Here is a 26,656-nt window from a genome sequence, read left to right as displayed (position 1 = left end):
TCTGAATTGACGCTGTTTGGCATCAAGTGCCAAGTGGGAAGTGTGTGGGAGGCGTGTGGCGCAGTGGATTAGTGCGTTGGTGTTCGGATCAGGGGAGCACAGGTTCAAACCCCACTGCAGTCAGCATGTCGTTGTGTCCCTGGGCAAGACACTTCACCCCAAATTGCTCCTGTGAGGATTGTCCACAGTATTGAGTATGTAAATCGCTTTGTATAAAAGCGTCTAACAAGTAACATGTAATGTAAAGAGAAACTTTGGGATTTTAGCCTTTGCAGACCATGCACACAAACCTATACAACAAACAACAAGAAAGGGAAAACCCCAAAAAGCTTAAAGAGCCCCTTTTTTAAAATAAAGTGTGATGGCGTTGTGATGAAGCATTTCTCTGGGAAAGAGCTGCAGAGAAATGCTCCCCTGCAGCTCTCTGATATTTGGAGGGTCTGTGGGTGCAATGCAGGAGGAGCATCTCATAGAAGATGAACCATGTGTGAATAATGGATGATCTGCTCATACCTGCGCTATGTAACAGAGTAAGTGTTGGTGGAGTGAAAGGCGAGCTGCTGAGAGACTCTTGATCTAGCAGAGTGGAGCCGATGGTCTCACGATGTGACATTAGTCCTGACACACAGGGAAGAGACGTGGAGTTCAATGACTGATTCTTGTGTCTCTTTCATTTCTACAGGTCCCCTGCCTGAGCCTGTGCTTAATGGGAAAATGGAGGAGAAGGTAAGATTACACCAGCAGAAAATACCTCAATTCAATATGATTTTACTGGCACCAAATGTAAGAAGATTGCTGAAGCGTAAATATAAAGATGAAGCAACAATGCATCAAATCAAGGAAAACAACAAACCCTTCCTATATGTGTATTTGATTATTTTATGTATTAGTCTATTCAACAGAGACAAGTGCAGATTAATCAACATCTTTGTTAATATTATTGTAAATAATATAGATATTGAGGAAATCCAAAAGTAACGTAATCCGGTTACATTATTTGTATAATATGTTGATACTTTAAGTTATTGATTACCTTTTTTTACAGGTAACTTTGTTATTGACAATTCAGAATGACACTGTAAATGGACATCTGCTTTTAAAGGAAGCCAAAACTAGTGTTTGAAGTGTGTGAAGAGGAGGGGGAAGTTGCCGTCGCGGGAGACCGACGATTCTTCACACACTTCAAATACCAGTTTTGGCTCGGTGATGGAGCCTCTGCTTCCTGAGAGAGAAGGACAACAATAGATCATCTTTGAATACTCTGTATACCAAAATAATACTCTGTAGATCTTCAGCGTCCAGCAGGCCGAAGGGGAGCGGGGTTTAAAAGTAACTCGCAGCATTCAGGTGTGGCTTCCACATCACAGAACTGAGTTATTAATCTCAGAGACGTGTACTGAGCGGACTTTCCTGTTATTGTCTCAAAGAGCTGGTCTTCATTGTACGCTGCTGTGTGGAAAACCCCACCCAGCGAGTACTCCATTCACTTTGAATTATTTGACCAAGGATGGATTGTGTATACAAAGTACAAATCCATCCTGTAGATCAGGGGTGTCAAACTCAATTTCATTGCGGGCCACATTCGCATTATGGTTGCACTCAAAGGGCCGGTTGTAACTTTAAGACTATATAAAAATACATATATAAATATTTAATATATATAAAATAATGTATTATATTACATTATTGGCTCTGCATTGGATTATTATCGGATAGGGTAATAACTTCATAATTAACTACGTCTGAAAGCAGAAGTCTAGGGCAAATAATTGCAAGTCTCTTCAGTGAGAATGTCACAAAATGATTTAAAAAGAAAAGCCAAATTCTGGAGAAAAAAAATCAAAATGAAAAAAGTGACATTTTGAAAAAAAGAAAAGTCAAATTCTGAGAAAAAAGTCAAATTTGAGATGCATTGTGGGACATGTAGTTTATGGGCAACGTGCCTCTGTAAAGTAGCATGTAACCGTATAATAAACATATCATATTTTTTGCAAGCTCTTGTGGGGCCACATAAAATGAAGTCGCGGGCCGGATTTGGCCCCCGGGCCTTGAGTTTGACACCCCTGCTGTAGATGAAGTTGCATGAACGACAGTTATACAAAAGGTGTATTCAAACTGGAAAGTCCTTTTTTTAGGCTAAGCCATGAAGATCGTATCGGCTTCGTTTAATCCTGCTGAAATAATTGGGAGTAATTCCAATTAGACACACATAGAGTAGGAGGCACATTCAGTTTGTGTAAGGATACAAAGGACGTAGTTAATTACTGAGTTTTGAAATGCTGTCAGGAGGATTTTTTTTTTATAATTGAAGGACAGATACAACAATACAGCGTTCCAATTAAAGCATTTTCTCTTTCCAATTAAAAAGAATATACATTTTAGAACAATTCGTCCTCACATCCCACCAATCCCTTTCCAACCCTAGTTTGAGAAAACCATAGCGATACGAGTTTACCCCAAAATGAAATAGATTCTAGAAAAAGAAAACAGAGTAATAATTGAATAAATAAACCAAAAAGATAGAATATGAATGATTAAAAGGAATTGACAATTAATTACAATAAGAAACAGGCCTAATAGTGAATACAAAATATGAAAAATAAATAATATTTCTCTGCATTTTGGAAACAAAGTGTTTTAATTTTAGTATTAATAATATGTTTTTATTGTACTGACAAGAGAGTGGTATAAATATTTTTATTTGACTCTCCCAATAAAATTAAATACATTTATTTTAAATGTCAAACCTATGCTAGTCGGTAATAGTGCAGGGTACCCTAACATAATGTGTGTGTGAGTGTATCTAGTGTGTGTGTGTGTGTTTTTAACTTCTCAAGAATGCTTTTAAAAGCTCTCTCAGGTTACAAGAGTGTCTTATTCCAGCCCGGACGCATTAGACCTGTTTGTAAATCCGTGTTGATAAGACAGGAAAAACTTGCATGAAGACACAAAGTAAAAGAAACCACTGTGAGGTGCGGTCGACTTCTCGTAGGGCGTTTGGCCAAATATGCAAAGTGAAGCCTGACCCGGACTTCCCGTTATTCAGGGACTGTATGTGAAGTTACATGTTCCTCGTATTGTTGCTTAGCGGACGCTTGTTAAAGGTTGGAATAGGGAGGGGGGGGGGATGCAGGGGGTCAAGGAGAAGTCGCCTGTGTGGTAAAAAATGCAGTGTTAAAAGTGACACTGATACACACTGACATTTTGACTGAGGCTGCAGGAAGTGAAATGACTCGTCCTGCAACTCATTCAATCTGTTTACAAACACTGAGGGCAGGAAATAACCTGAATCAAATGATGAGCAACTCAAACAGGAAGAGAAGCAGGAAGGGTTTCTGAGAACTCACCACTCTTACAAAACATACTGTATTCTAAATTGCTTTTGCCTTTTGTCATAGAGGTGTTGACAGTACAATTGCTTAAAAGGCAACTCGGCACAGTAGCATAGACGTTTCCTTTCTTTCAATATAAGCTTCCAATATTTCGTTTTTCTTTATCTAATTGTGTGTTAGATATACACTTTTTAGGTACCTCTTATTAACTTGTAATCAATGGGAAAAACAACTCGGATATAAGACTGACCCCCTGTGGTGAGGTTTGGTACTGCATCAATGCTGAAAATAAATTACAATCCAATCACATTTGTTAAATTACACCTGCAATGATTTATCAATTAGTCGATTGACACAAAAAGAACAATCAACCGTTTTAATATGTTATCAATTGTGGATTTATTTTTCATATAAAAATGGCAAGTTTATAGACAAAATTGTAGTTTAACTGATACAATTATCAAAATATACCTGCCTTTTATATGTAATGATTTGTATCATTAGTATTATATTGTGGTGATGCTGACGATGAGTGTTTGTGTCCCCAGGTGAATGGTAGAGGGGCCAAAGAGGCACAGAGGGACTCAAAGATGTCCGTCAGTCCTTCTCCGTCCAACACCTCCTCCAACACCTCGCTCACAACCCCGCCCGCCAACACCACACCTGAGGTACATTTCACAACCCTGTAGTACTTTATTTCAGGCATTTTACCAAAATCTCATTCAATAAATCTTTTACTTCAAAACAGGGGAACCCAAAAGTGCTAAAATGCTAACTAATGTCCGGCTTTAGGACTCATTCCTGCACCACTCTACAGTATAAGGACACCGTGTGAATCACTTCAATATTGTTCTTTAAGGTGGCATTTTGTGACAAAACATTAAACATATTCCCCTCCTCTGTTTCTCATCACTCAGGGTTTTGTTGCGGACGCCATCCCGGCGCTCAACCTGTCCCTGCAGCAGGTCAAAGAGCTCGCCCACCAGAAACGCTCCAACAAGAAAGCCCCCCCCATGGACTGGACCAAGAAAAATGAACTCTTCAGCAACCTATAGGCCGCCTCAGCTCTGCACACACATATTTTATACAGTTATTCTTACACAGAGACATCAGAAAGACATTTTTTTTTTTTAAATATCATGACATTAAATGAGCATTTTAACTATTGGCATCAGACAAATCAAGCCGTTCTGTAAAATATAGTATTCTTCCTCTTATTATTACTCTTTATGTTATTTTAACCCAGATATATTATGTGTATAATGTGCTACTAACAATGAAAGATGTATATGCCAATGAAGGAGAACTGGACCATGTTGAAAATGTGTGTTTGTTTGTGTGTTTGTGGACCCTGACAGTCCCTGCTGGTCAGAGTCTGGTGCCTGTGGAAGTTTAATGACCTTCCTCCTCCGTCTGCTTATCTGTCTTTAAAAAGTGTTTACTAACATTTTAAACACTAGAATAACAGGAATTAAACCAGCCAGACAATCAATTGACCTTTTTTATTTTAGTTTGTAGGGATTAACATCTGACTGAACAGCAATTTATTTACAGTTTACATAGTAAGCTTCTTTTTTTTGTTATCACCATTGCTTGTTATAACAAGATCCTGAAAATGATTCCCTGATGGCTTTAAACTGGAAAGACCGTTGCTTCAAAATGGGCTCTCTTATATTGTATGTATATATAAATACATATATATCGTTTTAACATAATTCCACTGTTTTAACCGTTTCTTGCTACTGTGCATGATTTCATCTTATGACTTCTTGATATCACCTTTTATTAAATGTGAACTACAGTTTATTTTGAATAACTTATATCGTCCTCACTTTGCCCTTATGTCCGCTGTGAATGGCCGTTCAGTTCACATTTTGAGCATATCGGATATTTGTATCGCTCGCTTGAGAAATTAGATTTTTACACATTTCTATCAATGTCTTATAAGAAAAATAATGATGTAACTTTGAGATGTATTTCTAAAAGATTGTCCGTTCGTCACTAGATGTTATGCATTTGTGCAGTATTGAGAATAGTGATGATTTTTCCAAATTAAGGATTTAATTATATGAAGATGTTTTTTTGTAGCTTATGTAAGAAGTAAGCAATTTCTATACTGTAATAAATCAGTCATCACACAAAACAAGATCCAGTGAGGTTGTTTTTATTTAATTGTGATAAAAAATAAAATGTATTAATGTTGACAAGGTGTGTGCTGGTGTGCTGTTGAAACTGCTTTTAAGACATGTGTTTGTGACATACTTTTAAGAGGAAAACTGTGAAGTTTAGAAATAATCTCTTAATTTTGAAATATGATGTTGTTCTACACAGTTTATCCGACAGTTATATGTAATATCATAAACTTTATAAAACAATAATGACCACACATCATTAAATGCATGTAGTGTATTTGTCGTATTGCACTGAATCAGGAATTTGAATTAGCACATCAACTGGAGAAGTAATACATTGTACCGTCTTTCAATAATCCAAACATGGTACTGATATAAAAACCCTTCATTTGCACACTAAAAAAATGCATGAGCAACAAGTTTGTACTTTATTAAGTGTTCATTCATGTTACAAGAGGGATTTGCAGTAAAGCAACAGGGAGTTGATCAATGTTGTGCTCATGGCTTGATTCCACTGCCACCAAGTGGCCATAAATATGAGTTATTGCAAGTTTAATGTGACAACATTGACTCAGACAGGACAGAAATCTTGATGTCTCTCTTAGACCTTTCACCAGTCAAATGGAAAAACTGTGTTATGTGGTCATAGATGCCAAATATCATGCTACAGAGATGATATAGATATAAATAATATAGATAACATTTTATAAAGTTTGTTTGCATTTAATGCTTCCTCTCTGTGGAATCTTTTATTCAGGAAATGTCATCAATCTGACCCCATTAGTGTCAAACTTCTTAGCCTCCTTATTAAACTGTTCCTTTAACTGAAGCAGTTTGTAAAGCATCACCACCCATTTTGACCCCTTAATTTACTGACAAATTATGTGTTGTCATATTTTATGCCCTCAAGCTGTTTTCCCAGACCTCCTGGTTGCATGGTTCAGTGTCTGAGCTCCTCCTCTGCCCTCCAACATGCCACTCTGTCTCCAGCAGCTGTCTCTTAGTAATGGCCTCAACCTTTCTGCTCCTCCACTCTCCTCCTAGCGCTGCCATCATAATCACAGCTCACTGTCACACTCTGTGCCGCTCCCTCTGTGCCTCTCTGGGGTAATTAACATAATTAGACTTCATGACATTGACGGACATCCTCCGTACATGGTATAAAATGGTGACTGGGCATAGAAAGATGATCATGATGATGATGGTTGTTATAATTGGCTATTAAAGATAACAGCAGTATCATAATAATAACTGTATGATGTTCAAAGGTGAGGTCTTCAAAGTTTGTTGTGGAGATAATGATTATGACATTTTACCATTGGATATCAGCACTGTTATTCATTTGGGGCTAATTAATCACCTTTATCTTTCAGCAAATAATGTGCAGCGAGTTAGCTGAAACAGGGGAATAGCCTACAGTTACCCTTTTGGAAATAAGACATAATGTGAAATGGCAAACAAAGGTGCTTGAAGGCAGATTGTATTACCTTTGGACCGAGCCAAATGTATAGAAAATCACCATGTCTGTAATATCTGTTCATTTATACTTTAATATAGTTAAGCCCAGAGGTAGAATAAGTACTACCCTGCTGAAAAAACCAGCATAGACCAGCATGGAATTCATGCTACCATGTTTTTTGATGGTGAAGCTGGTAGTTATGCTGGTCTACCATATCTTTTAAGTACAAGTAGAAAGTTACAGAGTGTAGGAATACTCTGTTATAGTAAAAGGCCTGTAAAATACAAGTTCCTCAAAATTGTATTTAAGTACAGTACTTTAGTAAATCTCCTAGTTACTTTACAACACTAGTTATGTTTAGCACTAATATGGCCCCTTAGGCTATACTGAACTCTCAACTTTCTCCACTTACATTCTTCCTTATCAATCTATTAAATATTTCAGTCATGTCTATTTGATAATACTTAGTTAGTTCTATTCCCGTATGTAATCCCTGTATAATTGTTCTGTCACTGTACTACTGTCCTTCATTTAAAACATTATTTGGAGATGAACTAAAACTAACAGGAAGTTTTGCAGAGCTGTTTGCCAATGAGGACAAGTCATGGTGATTCCGAGTCGCCATGTTAGAAGTAGGCCTCGGCTAGTTGATCCACATTGAGCTACACAAACATTACAACAGTGGGAACTGAGCCAAAATGGATATTGTGGTTGAGCATGTATCACAAAACAGTGAAGATATCTCCCTGCAGAAGACATGAGAGTCCACCAGAAGTGCCGGTTTCATCTTGATTAGCATCTCTTCAATTGCCAGGTAAGCTAATGTTAGCTTCAGTTCTACTTTTGCTAAGTTGCTAAGCGACTAAGTTTATTCCATTTAAAACACGTTGTGCCTATTTTTAACTGTGATTTGTGACTATTTAGTGTCTCAAATATGTTTTATGCTTAAAGTGTAAGTCTAATTGTAATATTTTTCATGTTATCAAAAAAGGAAACATGGGAAGTTTGTTTAATGTACTGCCATGAAGTTGGTTTTTGGTTTGGTTATTCACTTTTCTTAAGGCGAATTCTTACTCCCCATCCAATGACACACAATCAATGCAGCATTGTATAACAACACTGGACAACTAGGACGTAGCCTACCTATTTTTTAATTGGAAAAAGTCAGAGTTCTTTTTTGTGTGAATATTTTTATGGCAAAATCAGCTGTTATTTAATTGAAAACCTCTATGTCATGTAACCTAATGACGAAATCACTTAAAACTTAAAAAGTAGCACACACTTCTTTGCATGGAATTTTCTTTATTTTATATGAACACCTCTATGAAAAATCAGCAGCTAATTTGAATGTTTCGCTATTCATTGGGAAACTAAGGCCCAAACAGTACACGGGGACGAAACGTGTTGAATCCGCTAACGTTCTCTATCGTATAGAGAGGCGAAGTCCCGCCCTTTCCGGGGGAGCTCCATGGGACCTTATTTTGGAAAAATTATGTATTGAAGTCAATGGGGAGAGAAAGATTATCTTTCGATTCCGTTTGAATTGTGCCACGAATTACACATATGATGTTTGTCAATTTAAAAGATAATTTTGCAAGTCAAAAAAATAAAAATGTGTCGTAAAACTGTGAGGTAACACTTTTTTGTGTGTGAAACCGCTCAATGAACTACATCTCCCGTCTCGCACCACACACCAAGACGGCCGTCACGTTGGCACATTTCACTTCTTTCTTTCAGAATGAGGCGAAAAGTTTTAAAAGAGGTGAAAATCACTACAAGTCTGGGCATGTTGAGAGCTGTACATACACAAAAGGGGAGTTAGTTGGTTCCGTAAGAGCCAGCATGCGGGACCGGGATTCTGGGATTTGTAGTCTTTCTAGTTGCGTATTTTTCATAGTCTTATATTTCAACAGTTTTACGACAAACTGACTTTTTTGACGTGGAAATTATTTTTTAAGATTGACAAACATCATATGTGTAATTCGTGGCACAATTCAAACGGGATCGAAAGATACGTTTTCTCTCCCCATTGACTTCAATACATAATTTTTCCGAAAAAAGGTCCCGGAAGTAGATGGGCGGGACTTCGCCTCTCTATAGACGGTTCGTCCACACGAGGCCGACACGGAAACGCGGATTCGGAGCCCGATCCGATAGCCCTGTGATAACGGCTCCCAAGGTGGGTAGATCTGCGGACGAAACGCTCTCGGGGGCCAAACGGCTCCGTATGTACGCCCTATACGATCATTTCCTGATAACGATGACGCCATAGCCCCGCCTCTCCCCACCTCTGCTGCTCACCCCCGCGTCACCGGCGTCATTGCTGATGCGTTTCGCCAACAACAACAACAATGGCGGATCACAGGGTTGCGTTCGTGCTCCAGACGCTACTGACCATGATAAAGATGTTAGTGCAAAATCTACAGCTCCTCTACCACAACTATTAGCAACAAGTGGACATGGAGGACTACATGAACTACATGTTGCTAAATCCACCGCGGAGAATAACCAGAAGGGCAGCCAGGCAACCATGGCAACCATGCTCGGGGGGGTCTTCTTCGCTGCTTTTGGTGTATTTTGTGGCGGAAGTACAGCGCCACTTACAGGCCCGGCATATGTACTACAGTGCCTCCAGTGGGTCGAGCGGTCTCGTGTGGACGGACACGTTTCTTGAGCCGATTCCGTGTGGATGGAAGACTTTTTTGATATCGACATCGGTTCGTTTTCATTTTCGTTTCCGTGTGGACGGGGCCTAAAGCTGCAGTTACCTGAATGATGTTGTTTATGTTTGCACACAAAACTCCTCTAAGGTGCCGTTTACACGAGGACAAAGCGGCTTGTATCTGCATAGTTTCTCTTGCGTATAGCCCTATTATTTACATGAGGCCGATAGAAACGGACCCCACAAACGATAACGGGTCCCAAGGTGGATAGATTTGCAAACGAAACTCTCTGGGGGGTCAAACGAGTCCGTGTAATCGCCTCTATACGAATATTTCCTGAAAAAATAACGATAGCCCCACCTCTCCCCGCCTCTGCTGCTCACTGCTGTAGCATGGCCAGTAGCCATCTGTAACGATCAACTATCAAAAATAGCTGTGTTAATGTGTTGAATGAAATAATATTATAAAAGGCAAACCAGAATTGTTAACGCCCAATATACTCCTTAAACAAAATAAACAGAGTCAGATTTCATGCATTGATCCATTATATTGACAATTTTCCAGCCAAACAACACAAACAAAATTAAACAGTCCGCTCTGCGATACACCAAAATTGTCTTTACTGCCTAATCCAGGCCATTATTGTTCATTGCTCCTGTGCCCGTCGGCGGCAAAAAGAGAAATGTTTGTAGGCCTATTCAGGCTATAATCCACACAAAAAAAGGAAACACGAGGACCGGCGTGTTCCAGAGGAGCGATCTCACCCGGTGTTTGTAGAGAATATCTCTCTTTCTGAGCGCGTCCTCTCCACGGAGACGTGCTTCTTGGTCGGTCGATGCAATATCCACAGATTCGGTTTCTTTCAGTTAACTTCCCCGTTGCATTTATCCATATATTTACATGCTGAGGAAATTACTATATCCCGCTGAATACCAGCAATCGCCACACACACTTCCTCCTGTCAGTAGCTACTGCTAGTGCTACTGCTACTGACCATGCTACAGATGTTAGTGCAAAATCTACAGCTCCTCTACCACAACTATTAGCAACAAGTGGACATGGAGGACTACATGAACTACATGTTGCTAAATCCACCGCGGAGAATAACCAGAAGGGCAGCCAGGCAACCATGGCAACCATGCTCGGGGGGTCTTCTTCGCTGCTTTTGGTGTATTTTGTGGCGGAAGTACAGCGCCACTTACAGGCCCGGCATATGTACTACAGTGCCTCCAGTGGGTCGAGCGGTCTCGTGTGGACGGACACGTTTCTTGAGCCGATTCCGTGTGGATGGAAGACTTTTTTGATATCGACATCGGTTCGTTTTCATTTTCGTTTCCGTGTGGACGGGGCCTAAAGCTGCAGTTACCTGAATGATGTTGTTTATGTTTGCACACAAAACTCCTCTAAGGTGCCGTTTACACGAGGACAAAGCGGCTTGTATCTGCATAGTTTCTCTTGCGTATAGCCCTATTATTTACATGAGGCCGATAGAAACGGACCCCACAAACGATAACGGGTCCCAAGGTGGATAGATTTGCAAACGAAACTCTCTGGGGGGTCAAACGAGTCCGTGTAATCGCCTCTATACGAATATTTCCTGAAAAAATAACGATAGCCCCACCTCTCCCCGCCTCTGCTGCTCACTGCTGTAGCATGGCCAGTAGCCATCTGTAACGATCAACTATCAAAAATAGCTGTGTTAATGTGTTGAATGAAATAATATTATAAAAGGCAAACCAGAATTGTTAACGCCCAATATACTCCTTAAACAAAATAAACAGAGTCAGATTTCATGCATTGATCCATTATATTGACAATTTTCCAGCCAAACAACACAAACAAAATTAAACAGTCCGCTCTGCGATACACCAAAATTGTCTTTACTGCCTAATCCAGGCCATTATTGTTCATTGCTCCTGTGCCCGTCGGCGGCAAAAAGAGAAATGTTTGTAGGCCTATTCAGGCTATAATCCACACAAAAAAAGGAAACACGAGGACCGGCGTGTTCCAGAGGAGCGATCTCACCCGGTGTTTGTAGAGAATATCTCTCTTTCTGAGCGCGTCCTCTCCACGGAGACGTGCTTCTTGGTCGGTCGATGCAATATCCACAGATTCGGTTTCTTTCAGTTAACTTCCCCGTTGCATTTATCCATATATTTACATGCTGAGGAAATTACTATATCCCGCTGAATACCAGCAATCGCCACACACACTTCCTCCTGTCAGTAGCTACTGCTAGTGCTACTGCTACTGACCATGCTACAGATGTTAGTGCAAAATCTACAGCTCCTCTACCACAACCATCAGCAACAAGTGGACATGGAGAATTACATGAACTACATGTTGCTAAATCCACCGCGGGGCATAAACAGAAGGGTAGCCATGGCAACATTGATCCGGGCTGCTCCGGGGTCTTCTTCACTGCTTTTGGTGTATTTTGTGGCGGAAGTTACAGCGCCACTTACAGTCCCGGCATATGTACTACAGCGTTTCCAGCGGTCTCGTTTGAACAGACACGTTAAATGAAACGAATGCATGTGAACGGAAGACTTTTTTGAAAACGCATACTGTACATAAACGCAAACGTTCCCGTGTGCACAACGCCTAAATCTGAACCTAGAGAAAGTTTGGGGAATGAAGGTGCCAGGTAATTTAAACCCTTTCTAAAACCAAATGGACAATGTCAATGCAATGTTAAATTAGTGGAGTACTTTTTTAAGTATTGCCACTTAATAATTGAATTAATAAAGGAAAGGAAAAAGGAAATAATTGTAATTCGTAATCAGCAATACTTTCTTTTCAAAGCTTTCTTTGTTTCTGCAACTCATTGCACTTTACAAAGTGTGTTTGTGAGCACTGATGAGCCCACTGTAACTAAATTCTACAGAAATGTGAGAAATACATTACAGAATGAACAGTAACTTAGTGTATTTACTCAGCTAATATTGTACTTTTTACTCTATAACATTTATCTGACAATTTAGGTTACTCTGAAGATTCGGATTTCGATTAATAATACAAAAATACATGATAATTTATTAAATTCAAATAAAAGGCAAGCATGCTGATTTAGTGTTTTAAGTTTTGTAGATATTAAAGGTCACCTATTGTGCAAAATCCACATAAACATGTGTCCCCTCTGTGTAAAGAGATTCGGTAAGTTTCAGGAAAAAAGATTCGCTCACTTTTTGTCCTGATCCATTTACGATTTTTTGGCTTGTGTAACCATTAGCCAATAACCAACCAAGGTAACCCCCCCCCCCCCCCCCCCCCCCCCCCCCCCACCTTATCACCTGAATCTCCTCCTAGAGCACCATTGTGTTTTTTTTTAACCAAATATCTCTCAGAGGGGCGTGGGGAGTGGCTCCTTATTTTCATCTAAAGTAACAGACAGAGAATCAGCGCTTTTGAAACAGGGCTGAAACAGAGGGGATTATGGGATGCTGCAATGATCTGTTTGGTATTTCGAGCCAAACACTTCAGAGACATGTTTTGAATATATCTGAGACCTACAATATATTGATGAAAAACAGTATAATAGGGGACCTTTAAGTATTTGTGATGCAAGATACTAATTCTACCCTTTGGTATTACAGGTACCTTTAAGAAGAGCTGAGTACTTTGTACTCCCCTGCTGTTAAGTCAGATTCTTGACATGTCAGTAAGTCATTACACGCTAACCAGATATAACTTGTAACTCCACACTCACACTCTCAGCTGCATTAGCACACCACGATTACAATGATGATATGAAGGAGGATGGGGGATGGTGACGTTGATAATTAAGATGATGAAGGGCAGGTGCGGGCCGGGCGCTGGACCTTCACAGCTTAGGTGCAAACACAGTGGGTTGCTAGGTAACAGTGTCCGCCGGGGGGTCCTTTTAAGGCCTGGAGCTCGGGTGAGACAAGGGGTCGACACAACTCTACCTTCAAACCCCACAGCATGCTAAAAATAGACCAGCGGTGTGTGTGTGTGTGGAAAGTTTTGTGGGAAAATGATGGACAATAACATGGAATAAGTAGTCAGGTTTTCCATGCAAATGTATCTCAAATGTTCACTGAATTTGGAGAAAATCAGCAACGAAAATGCGATTAAATGAAATGCGACTTGGTTCGTGGAAATTATCAGTAGGTGGCGCCAATTTTTCAGGTCAAATATAATTTGCAGATAAGATGATGATAAAATAAGTACTTAAATAGCCAACGTTGAACCTCAAACGGTGGAAAACAACATAGAAAACTGAATGGTAATATTACGTGGCATGTATTAATGTGAGGAAGGTTGCCTCAGATCTGTGTGGCGCGATGAGGAAAATGTTTTTAATTTGCTGCTATTTTGTGTTCTTTAGCAGAACAGAAGCTTTAGTGGACGTTGAAATAACGTGGTTCATGTCCGTCAACATTTTTTATTTGTCGTATTTTGCTTTTACCGATGCACCAACTTTTCAACCCTATTTAATCGTTTACATTTTTGCAATATATCAAAAGGTTTCCCATTTTTCTGCAATTTCATTTGTGCTTTTTAATACACATATTTAAAATGCACATACTAACAGATGGATGGAAGCAAACACACTGACACCAAGTGTGCGTAGAAGGATGAAGGAGAATATTTGCGGTAGCAGAAGTCAATGAGTGAAGGCAAAGTCTGACGCATTAGCCGAGCGGTGCGTAAGGCCGCTGTAATATGAGCTTCTTTCTCTCTGTCTTCTCTGAGAAAGCTTTATCCCCTTCTGCCTTACTTTCCTCATGCACACTCTCACACCCCATCTCCTTTTATAAAAATACCCAAGGACAATCCACACTATTAATAGGAAGTGTTGTCAACTGGCTCTGGAGAAATGAGACCTTCTGTTCCGCTAAATATTTTTGCGGTCCTTTGTAGCCGTGACCCCTTTCACTGTCAATTACCTTCATTTTCCAGGCCATTAAAGACAAAACAAACTAGCTTTATATATTTAGGACATAGACTTTTCAAATAAATTCTAAATGTTGTGTCCCCAAACTTCCAATAACTAACTGTTGCCATGCCGGCGTAAACGTCACTGCTTTTATTTTGTTGTTTTATTTGTTTTTGTTGTTTTGTTTCAACCATTTTACTCTGTAGCACTTTGAGTTTTGTTTACTCAAATTAAAAGTGCGCTTATAAATAAAATTGATTATTATTATTAACTACGGAAAAAAGATTTTCTTACTTTTATGAACAAATATGACAATTTATTCTAGAATTTAAACATTAAATCGGCTCTTTTATTTTCCTAAAAAGCCATGGCTACTGTGCTGAGTGCCCATCGTAGGCTCCCACAGAGAATTGTGCAGTGATGGACTCATTGTTATATTATTTACTTGGCTCCTCTTTCAGCATTGGGCTCGTTTGGTTCCAGCTCCGGAGCGGTAATCGAGCTCCGTGCATACTGCGAGTGATTTATGGGCCCGGGGGTCACCGTCCTGCAGCCCTGCCCTCAGATATACCCCAACCTACAATCTGACTGCATGTACAGTCATCTGCATCCAGTGTTTTTGAGTCAATGCTCCCTGTGCCACAAGTGAGAAACTATAATATGGTTGTTAGCTACTTAAATAGCCATTTGTCATTGGTTTATCTGTAAAAACTGCAACTATTGGTTTAACCTATGAACATGAATAATTAGATGTACATGCATTGTCATGATTGAGACAGTATTATGTAGTAAAGTAGTAATCTACAGAAATATAATATCTTTATATTGTGTTTCACAATTGCTTTTCACAATTTCAAAAAATGCTTTACACCTACACAACTGAACGCATGCTTTGCAATGCCTGCCATATATTCACACAGCAGTTTGATGATAACAATGCTCAAAATACTTATAAATACTTACAGAATTCAACAAAAGCAGATTCTCATTTCTATCCGATCAAACGTTGAGTTTTGTCAACTGAAACGTAAACTTTCACTGGCAGAAAACATCAACCATAGCTAATTACGTTAGCTACATGAATAGTTGTAAATTGAGTCTCCACTTGACTTGTATTTGGTAAAGCTGAGTTATGCCTGTGTTTAGCACTCAATTAATGGTCTCAAATTCTTAATTGATGGCTACATTCATGCGATTCTAAGTGAGTATCTCTCTTACTTAACACAGAGAAGAACTCCAAAGACAGAACTGTCGTGCCTAGTTATGCTACGGATGCTAAGCTATGATTGGTCAATCTGTGTTTAAGGGAGGGGCTAAATAAGCGGTCAGTTGGATGTCACGTATGAAATTACCCTCTGGGAAACAAAACGTGTGTGTATGTTTTTGCTTGTTGATGATAAAAGGATACCACTTTATCAGAAAGTACTCAACCTTTGTACAGGAACATTATTGTATCGTCATATTGGTGATTACTGTTTGGTGTGTGTGTGTGTGAGGGAGAGAGAGAGTCTGTGTATGCCCAGGAATAGGGCTTGGTTGGGGACAGCACTTAAAGCTTAGCACCATTCCAGTTAAACACCTGTCACACAGAAACACACACACACACACCTGTCTGATGCATACCATACTCTCTGTCTGTCTGTGTGTCTCACACTCACACTTGAACATACTGTGACATGCTCAGAAATTTTGACACTTCTGTCTGCAAGGTCACATTTCTATACTCTCTCGCATGGCTGCTTGTTTTTCTGATTAAAGATTGCATACACACTGCCAAGAGCTTCTGACGGACATTTTAAGGGGGCTGTGGTGTGTGTGTGCCACTTTAAGTTTGGTGAAAACGGACATCAGTTGATAAAAGCCACCAATCAAACTCAACTGAACCTGCAGCATCTTTCATCCCTCTTCATTTCTTTATCATACACCTTTTATTAGACTGTTTTCATCCAATAAACTGGCCAAAAAAAGAGTCTGCCACAGCTGGTCGATAAAACACAAGCAAAATGTCGATAAACTCTCTTTTCCTCCACGTCTCCCTCTCATTGATAGTGGACTTCCTCCGTCTTGCTCAACACTCATCCATCATCCTGTCGCCGCTGCTGTTTCTCCTGCCCGTGTGCACTCAGTCATTCCCAGCCTGCCCAGCTCAGGCCCGTATATGGCGGGGCCATCCGGCAGGGGAGCCACAGGGTTAAATATACTCTGAGGCTCCAAGAATGCCAAACTGCTCCAGCTAACCTGCCAGAGAGAGATGCACCGCTGAGCAGGGGGGGGACACACAATTAGTGAATGCGCTCATTGTCTTATTAGCATAAGCATTTTCTACAACAGCTCTTTTAAAAGAAAGTCCCATCTAGGAAGTGCAGTCAGGAATGCTAAAAATGTTCATCCACGTTTTTAAGGAAAATATTAACAACTCAAATTCTAATATTGCGTATATTTATGTGGGGAGGCGTGTGGTGCAGTGGGTTGAGTGTCGGTGTTGGGATCAGGGGGTCACAGGTTCAAACCCCACTGCAGTCAGCATGTCATTGTGTCCCTGGGCAAGACACTTCACCCCAAATTGCTCCTGTGGGGATTGCCCACAGTATTGAGTATGTAAGTCGCTTTGGATAAAAGCGTCTAACAAGTGACATGTAATGTAATGTAATTTCCCTTAAGTTTCCCCATATCTACCAGTTCTCACACTTAACTTTTTCTGTTTTGGAATTTCACATACACTGACAAAAAAATCCCCCAAACGCTATATGTTGTATAGCTGCATAAATGTATTTTGCATCATAAATATACATTCTTATTGTTATTTTACCATGACATAATTGCTCTCTCTGCATGGTCGTACAGGTTTTTAGAAATGATGGGGTCATCCCAACGAAGCCCCAATGTAGATTGTTAAAGCCTTATCCATACTGCAATTGTTTGGGTGGTGTAAGTTGTACAACCTACAAATCTAAAGATACTGTAAAAATATTATACACAAAGATCAAATGTAAGAGTCCAAAAAAGAAGCAATGTCAGTGTGAACTGCACTTGTTAATACACCATACGTTCCAAAAAGGTCCCATTTATAGATTCTGTTAAACAAGTTAACGGCTTTTTAAGTAGTAGTATGTAATTATTAGACAGCTTAAATACTCATTAGGAAAAGAACATCTGATATCAGTAGTTTGAACCCAATTACAATTGGCTTTACTTTGACATTTCTGCAAACCCAAACAAGTTTTCACACTTCCACAAGTTATAAATCAAAGAGATTTAAATGCGTAGTATTAGCAGCGCAGTAGCTGGAGCCGAGCCATTTATTGATGTCATAAGTCTTGTGCGGGCTGTGTAAACAACACGCGTTGGCTCTGCTTCGTTGCAAAGCCCAATCTGATCTTCTGAGGGGGAAGTGGCTCTCTCAGTTTCTACACTCTCCTTGGACAAGTGTTGTGATGTGGTGACATAACAGAGCAATTGGAGAACCTGGAGTGTGTCCTCACTTTGTGTTCTCAGGGACACACTCACTTAAGAAGAGCGTCTGGCCTTGGTTTACACCCAGAGACAGTTTTCGGGGCACGTGGCAGTGAAAGTGATAAAGTGGGTGCAGGAGAGGACAAGAATCATGAGCTGGTGAAATGGAGAGCACGCAGAATTCAGCCAAGACATCGTTAAGATGGCAGGAGATAAAAGTCTATGACAACTCTCAGAGCAGAGTTTCACATTTTGAAGACACATTTTAAAGCAATGAGAAAGAGTGTGAGTAACTCTAACACACATTGTTTTTTTCCAGCAATACTGTTTTGCCCAAAACAATAATTTTCAAACTAATAAAATCTAATTTATTTCAGATATAATATTATCATTAATGGGAGACCACAATTACATGCACTTAAAAACAGATTACTCTCATAAGCGTAGAGAGATACGGTGTCGACAGACTTCATCGTTTGATTAGTCATAAGAATTCATAACTGTCATTACCTATTATGGATGCTGTTACTTTGAAGCTACTTTTTTAAAGGCGCCCTATTTTGCTAATTTTCAGGTTCATTTGTATTTGTATTCCTCTACTGGGACATGTCTCCATGCTATAATGTTCAAAAAGCTCTTTTTTTCCCTCATACTTCCTGTGCTGCAGCACCTCTTTTCACCCTCTGTCTGAAACCAGAGCCCAGCTCTTTTGTAATTGGTCAACTGCTTAGAGATGTCCCGCCCCTTAGCTTATCACGTACAATGTGTTGAAGCGCTAGAAGCACAAGTGTTACATTGATGTCACTATGTTAAAGAAGTAAACAAAAGAGTCCAATGGAGGTGTTTCAGGAGGGGGGTTTGGGAACATAACCTTATTAAGAAGACTGATTCAGTGTTGACCTCTCTAATTGTACACCAACTCACAAGCCTTCCTGCCTTGCCTCAGGACTCTTTGGTAGTTTAAGTTTTTTTTATTGATCCTATAGTCCTAATGATTGCTACTATAAATGTCACCCCAGATGGGACTCGAACCCACAATCCCTGGCTTAGGAGGCCAGTGCCTTATCCATTAGGCCACTGGGGCTATAAAACCATCAGTTAATGACCATGTGACATAGGTGGTCTCCGATCAACTAACTATGTGCTTTTTAAAACCATCATGCTGCTCAAGTAAAGATTTAGTAGTATCCTGTTAAAGGAGGCAAATACCAAAAAAACAACAATACAACGCAGTTTTTGATTTACATGTTGCACTCCTTATGAGGCCTGGACAGGTCCTCACAAGACCTGCTTTGCCTCAGGACTCTTTGGTAGTTGTATGTTTTTTTATCGTTCCTAGTCCTAATGATTGCCACTATAAATGTCACCCCAGATGGGACTCGAACCCACAATCCCTGGCTTAGGAGGCCAGTGCCTTATCCATTAGGCCACTGGGGCTGTGTCTCATAGGTGGTCTTTGTTTAACTGATTCTGCAAGTTCTAAAACCGACAAGCTGCTTGAGTAATGGTTTAGGTCTATCCTGTTAAAGGAGGCAAATATGATTTTAGCCTTTGCAGACCATTTACATGCACAAAAACCTATATAACAAACTACAGGAAAAGGAAAACCCCCATAATCATACTAGGGCCTCTTTGAGACTTGAATGACAGGATGATTCATTTTTATCAACAGAATAAGTTTAGCTTACTTGCTAAGAGTTGAGTGTGAATATTGATACCACAATCATGTTGGCAGCAAGAACATGAGGTTGAGTCTGCAGTTGGTTAGCTTAGCTTTGCATAAAGACATACATTAGGAGAAAGAAACTAGCCGGGATCTGTCCAAAGGTACCAGCACCTCTAAAACTCCTGGGGCAGGGGTTGTGTCTCTCTGAGTAGTTACAAGGCAACCAATGGAGACTATTGGAAGTAACTTCCTCGACCCAAAAAGAAAAACCCAGCAAACCTGTGAAAAAGGATTTCTCTTTGTTTTTAACACTTTAGTTTTAGTGTTAAGCAATTGAGTCGAGGTGTAATGTTTCTTTCTGTTACATTTTGATAAGAGCTATGCTAGCTGTGTTTAGCCTTTGTTCTAAACTAAGCTAATTGGCTGCTGGCAGTAGCTTCAAATAATTAGCACAGACATTTAAGTATTATCAATCTTCTCCTCTAACTGTCAAAGAAACGATTAAGCTGATATCTTAAAAACTGTAAGATGATCTTAAACGTTTTAAAAGTGAACTACCTTTTATGTTTACATGATGAAACAGGAGAATAAGCTGGTTACTGCACATTTATCCCCACCTTGATGTAACCTTCAAGCCTCAGTGTAGCATCTGGGGGGGGGGGGGTCCACGTCTGCAGGGTGTCACATTCTCAAACCTCCCTGAAAGAACACCGAAATTCTGCCATTGTGTCGTAACTGCCTGCCCACATGCCCACCGCACTATTTATACCAGAGGATCACAACTGCTGCTATAGGTACAGTTACAGTGGGGCACTTCAAACCCCAGCTGCCCTGCCTCAGCTAATAATACAATGCACACTACCCACACACACACACACACACACACACACACACACACACACACACACACACACACACACACACACACACACACACACACACACACACACACCACTGCATACTCTGCTGTGCTACTTTTGGCCCTCATCATCCTGCCTCAAAGTGCTTCCTGTATCCATCACAGTGATGAGCGTGTCCACCTCCCACACCAAGCCGCCTGCCAACAAGCTCTCACACAGACTCTTACATCACGACCGACTGTCCCCTTCCTCCAAATCATTATGCACATAATCATTTCAGGGGGGGTGGGGGGGGGGAGTGTGGAAGCCCTCTATGGAAACCAAAAAATAAACACACAACAAAGATTTGGGATTTTTACGTGTTGCACTTCTTATCCACAGATCCACAGAGAAGACACAATTGTGAAAAGATAAATTGTACGGTCAGACGCAGAGTGTCTATGATTTGTCTTTTTTGACACTTGATCAACCTTATTTAAAAGATTAATTCAATTTCCCTTGTTATTGTATACATAAGACTCTTGCAACATGTCCTGTTCTGGCTAGAGGACTCTTTGATAGTGCCCATTTTTTTGGTCCGATGTAAAGGCTGGTCACTATGCCATGTCAGACATATTGCTAATACAAACATTTCACCCCAGATGGGACTCGAACCCACAATCCCTGGCTTAGGAGGCCAGTGCCTTATCCATTAGGCCACTGGGGCTTTTAAACTATCAATTAATGACCATGTGACATAGGTGGTCTCCGATCAACTAACTATGTGCTTTTTTAAACCAACACGCTGCTCGAGTAAAGATTTAGGAGATTTTGCACTCCTTGGGTGTTTCTCAATGTCGAGGACGCTTCCTTGGTGGGACATGTCTTCCGAGTCAGGTCCTTCAGAGGCTAGGCAAGAATCCTTCCTGGCATTCGGAGAACGAAGAATGGAACAGGCTAGCAAGTGTGCAGGTGTGCGTCATATGAGAGGCCCCGCCTTACATTTTCCGCCAACGATTTTGGAAATTGGTCCGTGCGCAAAGCATTGTGGGGATTTTAAGACCGCGGAGGATACACATGTGCAGCCTCGAAATTTCCCGCAACGAAGGACGCCGGCCAAGGTAGAATTCCAAGCATCCTGGACATTGGAACAGTCCTTCGGCGGGACTCGATGACGTAGCATCCTTGAAATAGAGGCTCTGGAGCAGCCTTCCTCGACATTGAGAAACACCCCGTATGAGACCTCCACAGGACAACATTACGAAAACATATTTGTTTGGTCATATGTAGACTGTCTTTTTTGACACTGATCAATCTTATGAACACTGATTCAGTATTTACCTCTCTTATTGAAGCCATGCACAGTGTTTACCTCTCTTATTGTACACGAAGCCATGCACAGTTCGGGCTTTCCTGCCTTGCCTCAGGACTCTTTTGTAGCTTGTGTTTTTTTATTGATCCTAGTCCTAATGATTGCCACTTTAAATGTCACCCCAGATGGGACTCGAACCCACAATCCCTGGCTTAGGAGGCCAGTGCCTTATCCATTAGGCCACTGGGGCTATAAAACCATCAGTTAATGACCATGTGACATAGGTGGTCTCCGATCAACTAACTATGTGCTTTTTTAAACCAACACGCTGCTCGAGTAAAGATTTAGGAGATTTTGCACTCCTTGGGTGTTTCTCAATGTCGAGGACGCTTCCTTGGTGGGACATGTCTTCCGAGTCAGGTCCTTCAGAGGCTAGGCAAGAATCCTTCCTGGCATTCGGAGAACGAAGAGTGGAACAGGCTAGCAAGTGTGCAGGTGTGCGTCATATGAGAGGCCCCGCCTTACATTTTCCGCCAACGATTTTGGAAATTGGTCCGTGCGCAAAGCATTGTGGGGATTTTAAGACCGCGGAGGATACACATGTGCAGCCTCGAAATTTACCGCAACGAAGGACGCCGGCCACGGTAGAATTCCAAGCATCCTGGACATTGGAACAGTCCTTCGGCGGGACTCGATGACGTAGCATCCTTGAAATAGAGGCTCTGGAGCAGCCTTCCTCGACATTGAGAAACACCCCGTATGAGACCTCCACAGGACAACATTACGAAAACATATTTGTTTGGTCATATGTAGACTGTCTTTTTTGACACTGATCAATCTTATGAACACTGATTCAGTATTTACCTCTCTTATTGAAGCCATGCACAGTGTTTACCTCTCTTATTGTACACGAAGCCATGCACAGTTCGGGCTTTCCTGGCTTGCCTCAGGACTCTTTGGTAGCTTGTGTTTTTTTATTGATCCTATAGTCCTAATGATTGCCACTATAAATGTCACCCCAGATGGGACTCGAACCCACAATCCCTGGCTTAGGAGGCCAGTGCCTTATCCATTAGGCCACTGGGGCTATAAAAGCATCAATGCATGACCATGTCACGTAGTTGGTCTCCGATCAACTATGTTCTTTTTTAAAACCAACAAGCTGCTCAAGTAAAGATTTAGTAGTATCCTGTTAAAGGAGGCAAATACCAAAAAACAACAACACAACTGAGTTTTTGAATTTACATGTTGCACTCCTTATGAGGCCTGCACAGGTCCTCACAAGACCTGCCTTGCCTCAAGACTCGTTGGTAGCTTGTGTTTTTGTATTGTTCCTAGTCCTATTGATTGCCACTATAATGGCGCAGTTCCACTGCAGCGCGGAGCTCGCTTTAAGCCTGCCGTGTCGTGCCGTCCCCTTTTTTGGTTGTGCTTCCACTAGGCCTAGTTCCGGCGCGGCACGGTGCGGGGCCACTTTTTCACCTCTTTTCTGGCCCTAGAAAATTGTGGTTCTATCGGGGCCAACAAACAGGGCTGAGTCGGGCTGAGTATGCTAAACTAGAGAGAGGAGCGCTGGCAAGAGGGCTAGAACTACAACAAGATGGACATATTTGACCGTGATTTAATTGTAATACACGTTTCAAAATGATGCCGAAGTAACAACATACTGATACCGGTTAGTAAAAACCATTAATTAATGCTTTGTCAAGTCTGCAGACAGACGGCAGGCGAAAAACCTTTTAAAATGCGTGTTTTTCTAGATGGAGATTGGCTAAGCTAACGCAGTATATGCTCTGACCGTCCACACTCACAACAACGGCCTATACAGACATAAATAAAGCAGCAACTGTATTCACCATGACACAGGCAGTCTGTGGTGTGTACTTGTTTAACTTTTGTCGAGTTTCTGAACATATATAAGGAGCTGTGAGCTTGAGTGCTAACAGCTAACGGCTGTGTTGTGTTTCTGGAGTTCTCATTGAAGATGACGTCACGGCTCCGCCTACACTGCGTTACTATAGTAACTACCCCAGTTCCTAAACTGTAATGGAAGCGCAGCATGAAGTGAGTCGGCCCTGTTAAGGCCCAACGCGGCCAAGCCGTACCGAGCCGTACCGAGTGTGGCCGAGGCCGACCGTGTAGTGGAAATGCGCCATAAGTGTCACCCCAGATGGGACTCGAACCCACAATCCCTGGCTTAGGAGGCCAGTGCCTTATCCATTAGGCCACTGGGGCTGTGCCTCATGGTTTTAAACATTAATTAAAAACCATGTGACATAGGTGGTCTTTGTTTAACTGATTCTGCACGTTCTAAAACCGACAAGCTGCTCGAGCAATGGTTTAGGTGTATCCTGTTAAAGGAGGCACATACTTTGAGTCCTTTTTCAATATTTTTCCGTATTTATTTATCAGTTTATTGGGATTAATTTTCATTTTGATAATACATTTACTTAGTTATACAATTAACAGTAGCCATTTGGGTCTGTCTAATGATAAAGGAACATATATCTGACAGGTGTAATAGTTTTACGATGGTCAGACCTTTTGGAATTATAAAATATATGTTTATGTTGTTTTATGTATCTTTCCCTTCAACAATCGATTAATTAATTTGTCAGAATAATAATTGGACACTATTTGATCATTGGTTAATTACTTAGTACATCGTATTTTTGTAGTTATGGCATGTCATATACCCTAAAGTCCAATGAAAATAAATTAAAAAAAAAGGTATTAGTGCGGGAGTTAAAGCTCTCTAAAGGTATGATGTGGACTAAAGAGCACTGAGGGGTCGACAGCAGAGGACATCCTGTTTTAGGACTTCTGTGTCCTCTCTCTTGTCTCATGATATCCCAGGACTTAAATATCCTTAAGTCAACAATCACAACAGGAAACATGACAACATGTCAACCTACTGTGAGCGATGGCACATTTTAAATATCAGATTACAGGTAGACATAGCCAAGCAAAGCTAATACTTTAATGGAGGAAGGATAACGACAGAATTAAAATTATTTCTATTTATGTCTTTGTATCCCCTATTAAAATCTCATCACACACAGCTCAGATGACTTAATGTACATGATACATACATAATAATCCTTCCAAGTAATGATCCCAAACTACAGTTACATGAATCGCTTTATCAACGTGTAGCTACACCTGTGTGTGCATGTGCAACATTATTGCCGCTGTGTTTTATCAGCATTAAAGCACAGTGCTTAGTGTGAGCCGCAGTAACCTGATGCCAAAGGGAGATTGAGCTAAATGTCAGTGAGCCACCTTGAGCTACAGCCGTCCGACAACAGCATCGCAGTTTCAGAGCGGGAAAGTGAGAAGAGACAATATATAGTCTTAAAATTCTTAAAGTCTTTAAAGTTCACATTCAGTATTATACCATACCAGGGCTGGTAATATAATGATAATATATCGATGTCAGGACATGAGACTACCTGTTGTCTTAGATTTTGGATATCGTGCTATTGCATTGTAAGTGCATTTCAGGGAAGTGATGTAATTGAATGACTTGCGCTGTTTTAATATCTGCCTTTACCCACTTAGTCAATATATCCACATTACTGATGATTATTAATTGGTCATTGTGTCATTATTTTTTCAAAGTACCATAGTCAACCCAACAGTATTGAAGGTCTTGGTAAAAAAAATTGTGATTTTTTTCCCCCCCCCTCATATCGCCCAGTGACTAGAAAATGGACTGCATTTATATAGCTCTTTATCCAGTCTTTACGACTCCTCATCATTCACCAATTCACACCCCAGTCATACAAAGCAATTTGCTCAATGAAGCTAACAATCCAACCCAGTCTCACGGCATTTCGTGTTATTAGTCACGAAATTAATTTAATCTATTGATTCGTGTCACACAGAACGATTTTAAATGCAATGTATTTCTATTGGTAGTATGTGTCGTGCCTGCAACACGTCTTTTTGTCCGGTCGGGTCTTGGAAGACCAGAAGCTGTGTGGTTCATAAAAACATGTTCTTACTCAATATCTTACACTAAGCCTAACCCTATCCCTTTTATTTGAAATTGTATAATGTCTGAGTTTTTTTGCCGTCAGTGAGGAAAAGAAATGGGGCTCAGAGCCTCAGAATACTGAAATCTGTATTTTATGTCATCTTTTTTTTCCTTCTAATTTGTTATTATTTGGTGCAGGCACGAAACATACTACCAATATAAATACATTGCTTCTAAAATCGTTCTGTGTCAGAATACTTAAATCTGTATTTTTTTTTAATGTCTTTTTCCTTCTAATTTGTTATTATTTACATTGCTTTTAAAATCGTTCTATGTGACACGAAAAAAATGGCGAAATCGTGTTGGTGAACACGAATCAATAGATTAATTTCGTGACTATAACACGAAATGCCGTGAGACTGTGTTGAACAATCACACACATTCACACAAATCATAGCTTGTTAACAACCACACGAGCAGCTGTTTGAGTAAAAAAGCACTAACAATCCACTGTTCACTATACCTGTTCAGCACTTAGCAGCAGACAGGCACAGTTAGCTGCTCGCACAGTGTAGCATTTAGCAGCTAAAGAGCTAGATATTTCCCTCACTAGTTGATGCAGGTCAGAGCTTAAAGAGACTGAATGTTGGACTTTCTCTGTAACAATACTTCTCCAAACAAATGATAATGTTGCTATGTAGCTGCTTAAGGTGTAAGTTTGCCATATTGATTAAAAACTTGATGGTATAATTCAAAACAAAGCCAAGTTTGGTCATAAAATATACCTTCAGTATGCACACACACAAGCATTTCAGATGTTCTGACACCTGACGTGCCATGACAGATAGTAAAAGTTGTTATTTTTTACTACATCATCAACTACTTGTCTCTCCCAAACTGCAGAGTTCACATACTTTC

The 26,656-nt window shown here is 40.5% G+C and overlaps 1 protein-coding gene and 6 non-coding genes across 7 annotated transcripts in view; 1 reads left to right on the top strand and 6 right to left on the bottom strand.

Annotated features, from left to right (window-relative positions):
• The window catches only part of LOC117492064 (Na(+)/H(+) exchange regulatory cofactor NHE-RF1-like), a 33,914-nt gene extending 28,380 nt beyond the window's left edge, over positions 1–5,534 (top strand). Inside the window, exons 4-6 of the mRNA XM_034142207.1 lie at positions 683–726; positions 3,881–4,000; positions 4,250–5,534. Of these exons, the coding sequence (XP_033998098.1) occupies positions 683–726; positions 3,881–4,000; positions 4,250–4,387 (302 nt within the window). The 3' untranslated portion in view covers positions 4,388–5,534. The remainder of the gene's footprint in view (positions 1–682; positions 727–3,880; positions 4,001–4,249) is intronic.
• Positions 5,535–18,953: 13,419 nt separating this feature from the next.
• On the bottom strand, positions 18,954–19,026 carry trnar-ccu. Its single transcript has one exon. It is a non-coding gene; the product is annotated as a tRNA-Arg (tRNA).
• A 280-nt stretch (positions 19,027–19,306) lies between these two features.
• On the bottom strand, positions 19,307–19,379 carry trnar-ccu. The gene has a single exon. It is a non-coding gene; the product is annotated as a tRNA-Arg (tRNA).
• A 1,722-nt stretch (positions 19,380–21,101) lies between these two features.
• trnar-ccu lies at positions 21,102–21,174 on the bottom strand. The gene has a single exon. It is a non-coding gene; the product is annotated as a tRNA-Arg (tRNA).
• A 762-nt stretch (positions 21,175–21,936) lies between these two features.
• Positions 21,937–22,009, bottom strand: trnar-ccu. The gene has a single exon. It is a non-coding gene; the product is annotated as a tRNA-Arg (tRNA).
• A 764-nt stretch (positions 22,010–22,773) lies between these two features.
• trnar-ccu lies at positions 22,774–22,846 on the bottom strand. The gene has a single exon. It is a non-coding gene; the product is annotated as a tRNA-Arg (tRNA).
• A 1,075-nt stretch (positions 22,847–23,921) lies between these two features.
• Positions 23,922–23,994, bottom strand: trnar-ccu. Its single transcript has one exon. It is a non-coding gene; the product is annotated as a tRNA-Arg (tRNA).
• Positions 23,995–26,656: the final 2,662 nt, after the last annotated feature.

This window comes from Trematomus bernacchii, unplaced genomic scaffold, assembly GCF_902827165.1.
Source record: "Trematomus bernacchii unplaced genomic scaffold, fTreBer1.1, whole genome shotgun sequence".
Taxonomy (NCBI): Eukaryota; Metazoa; Chordata; class Actinopteri; order Perciformes; family Nototheniidae; genus Trematomus; species Trematomus bernacchii.
The sequence above is the reverse complement of the archived record's forward strand: the minus strand, read 5'-3'. Positions and strand labels throughout refer to the sequence as shown.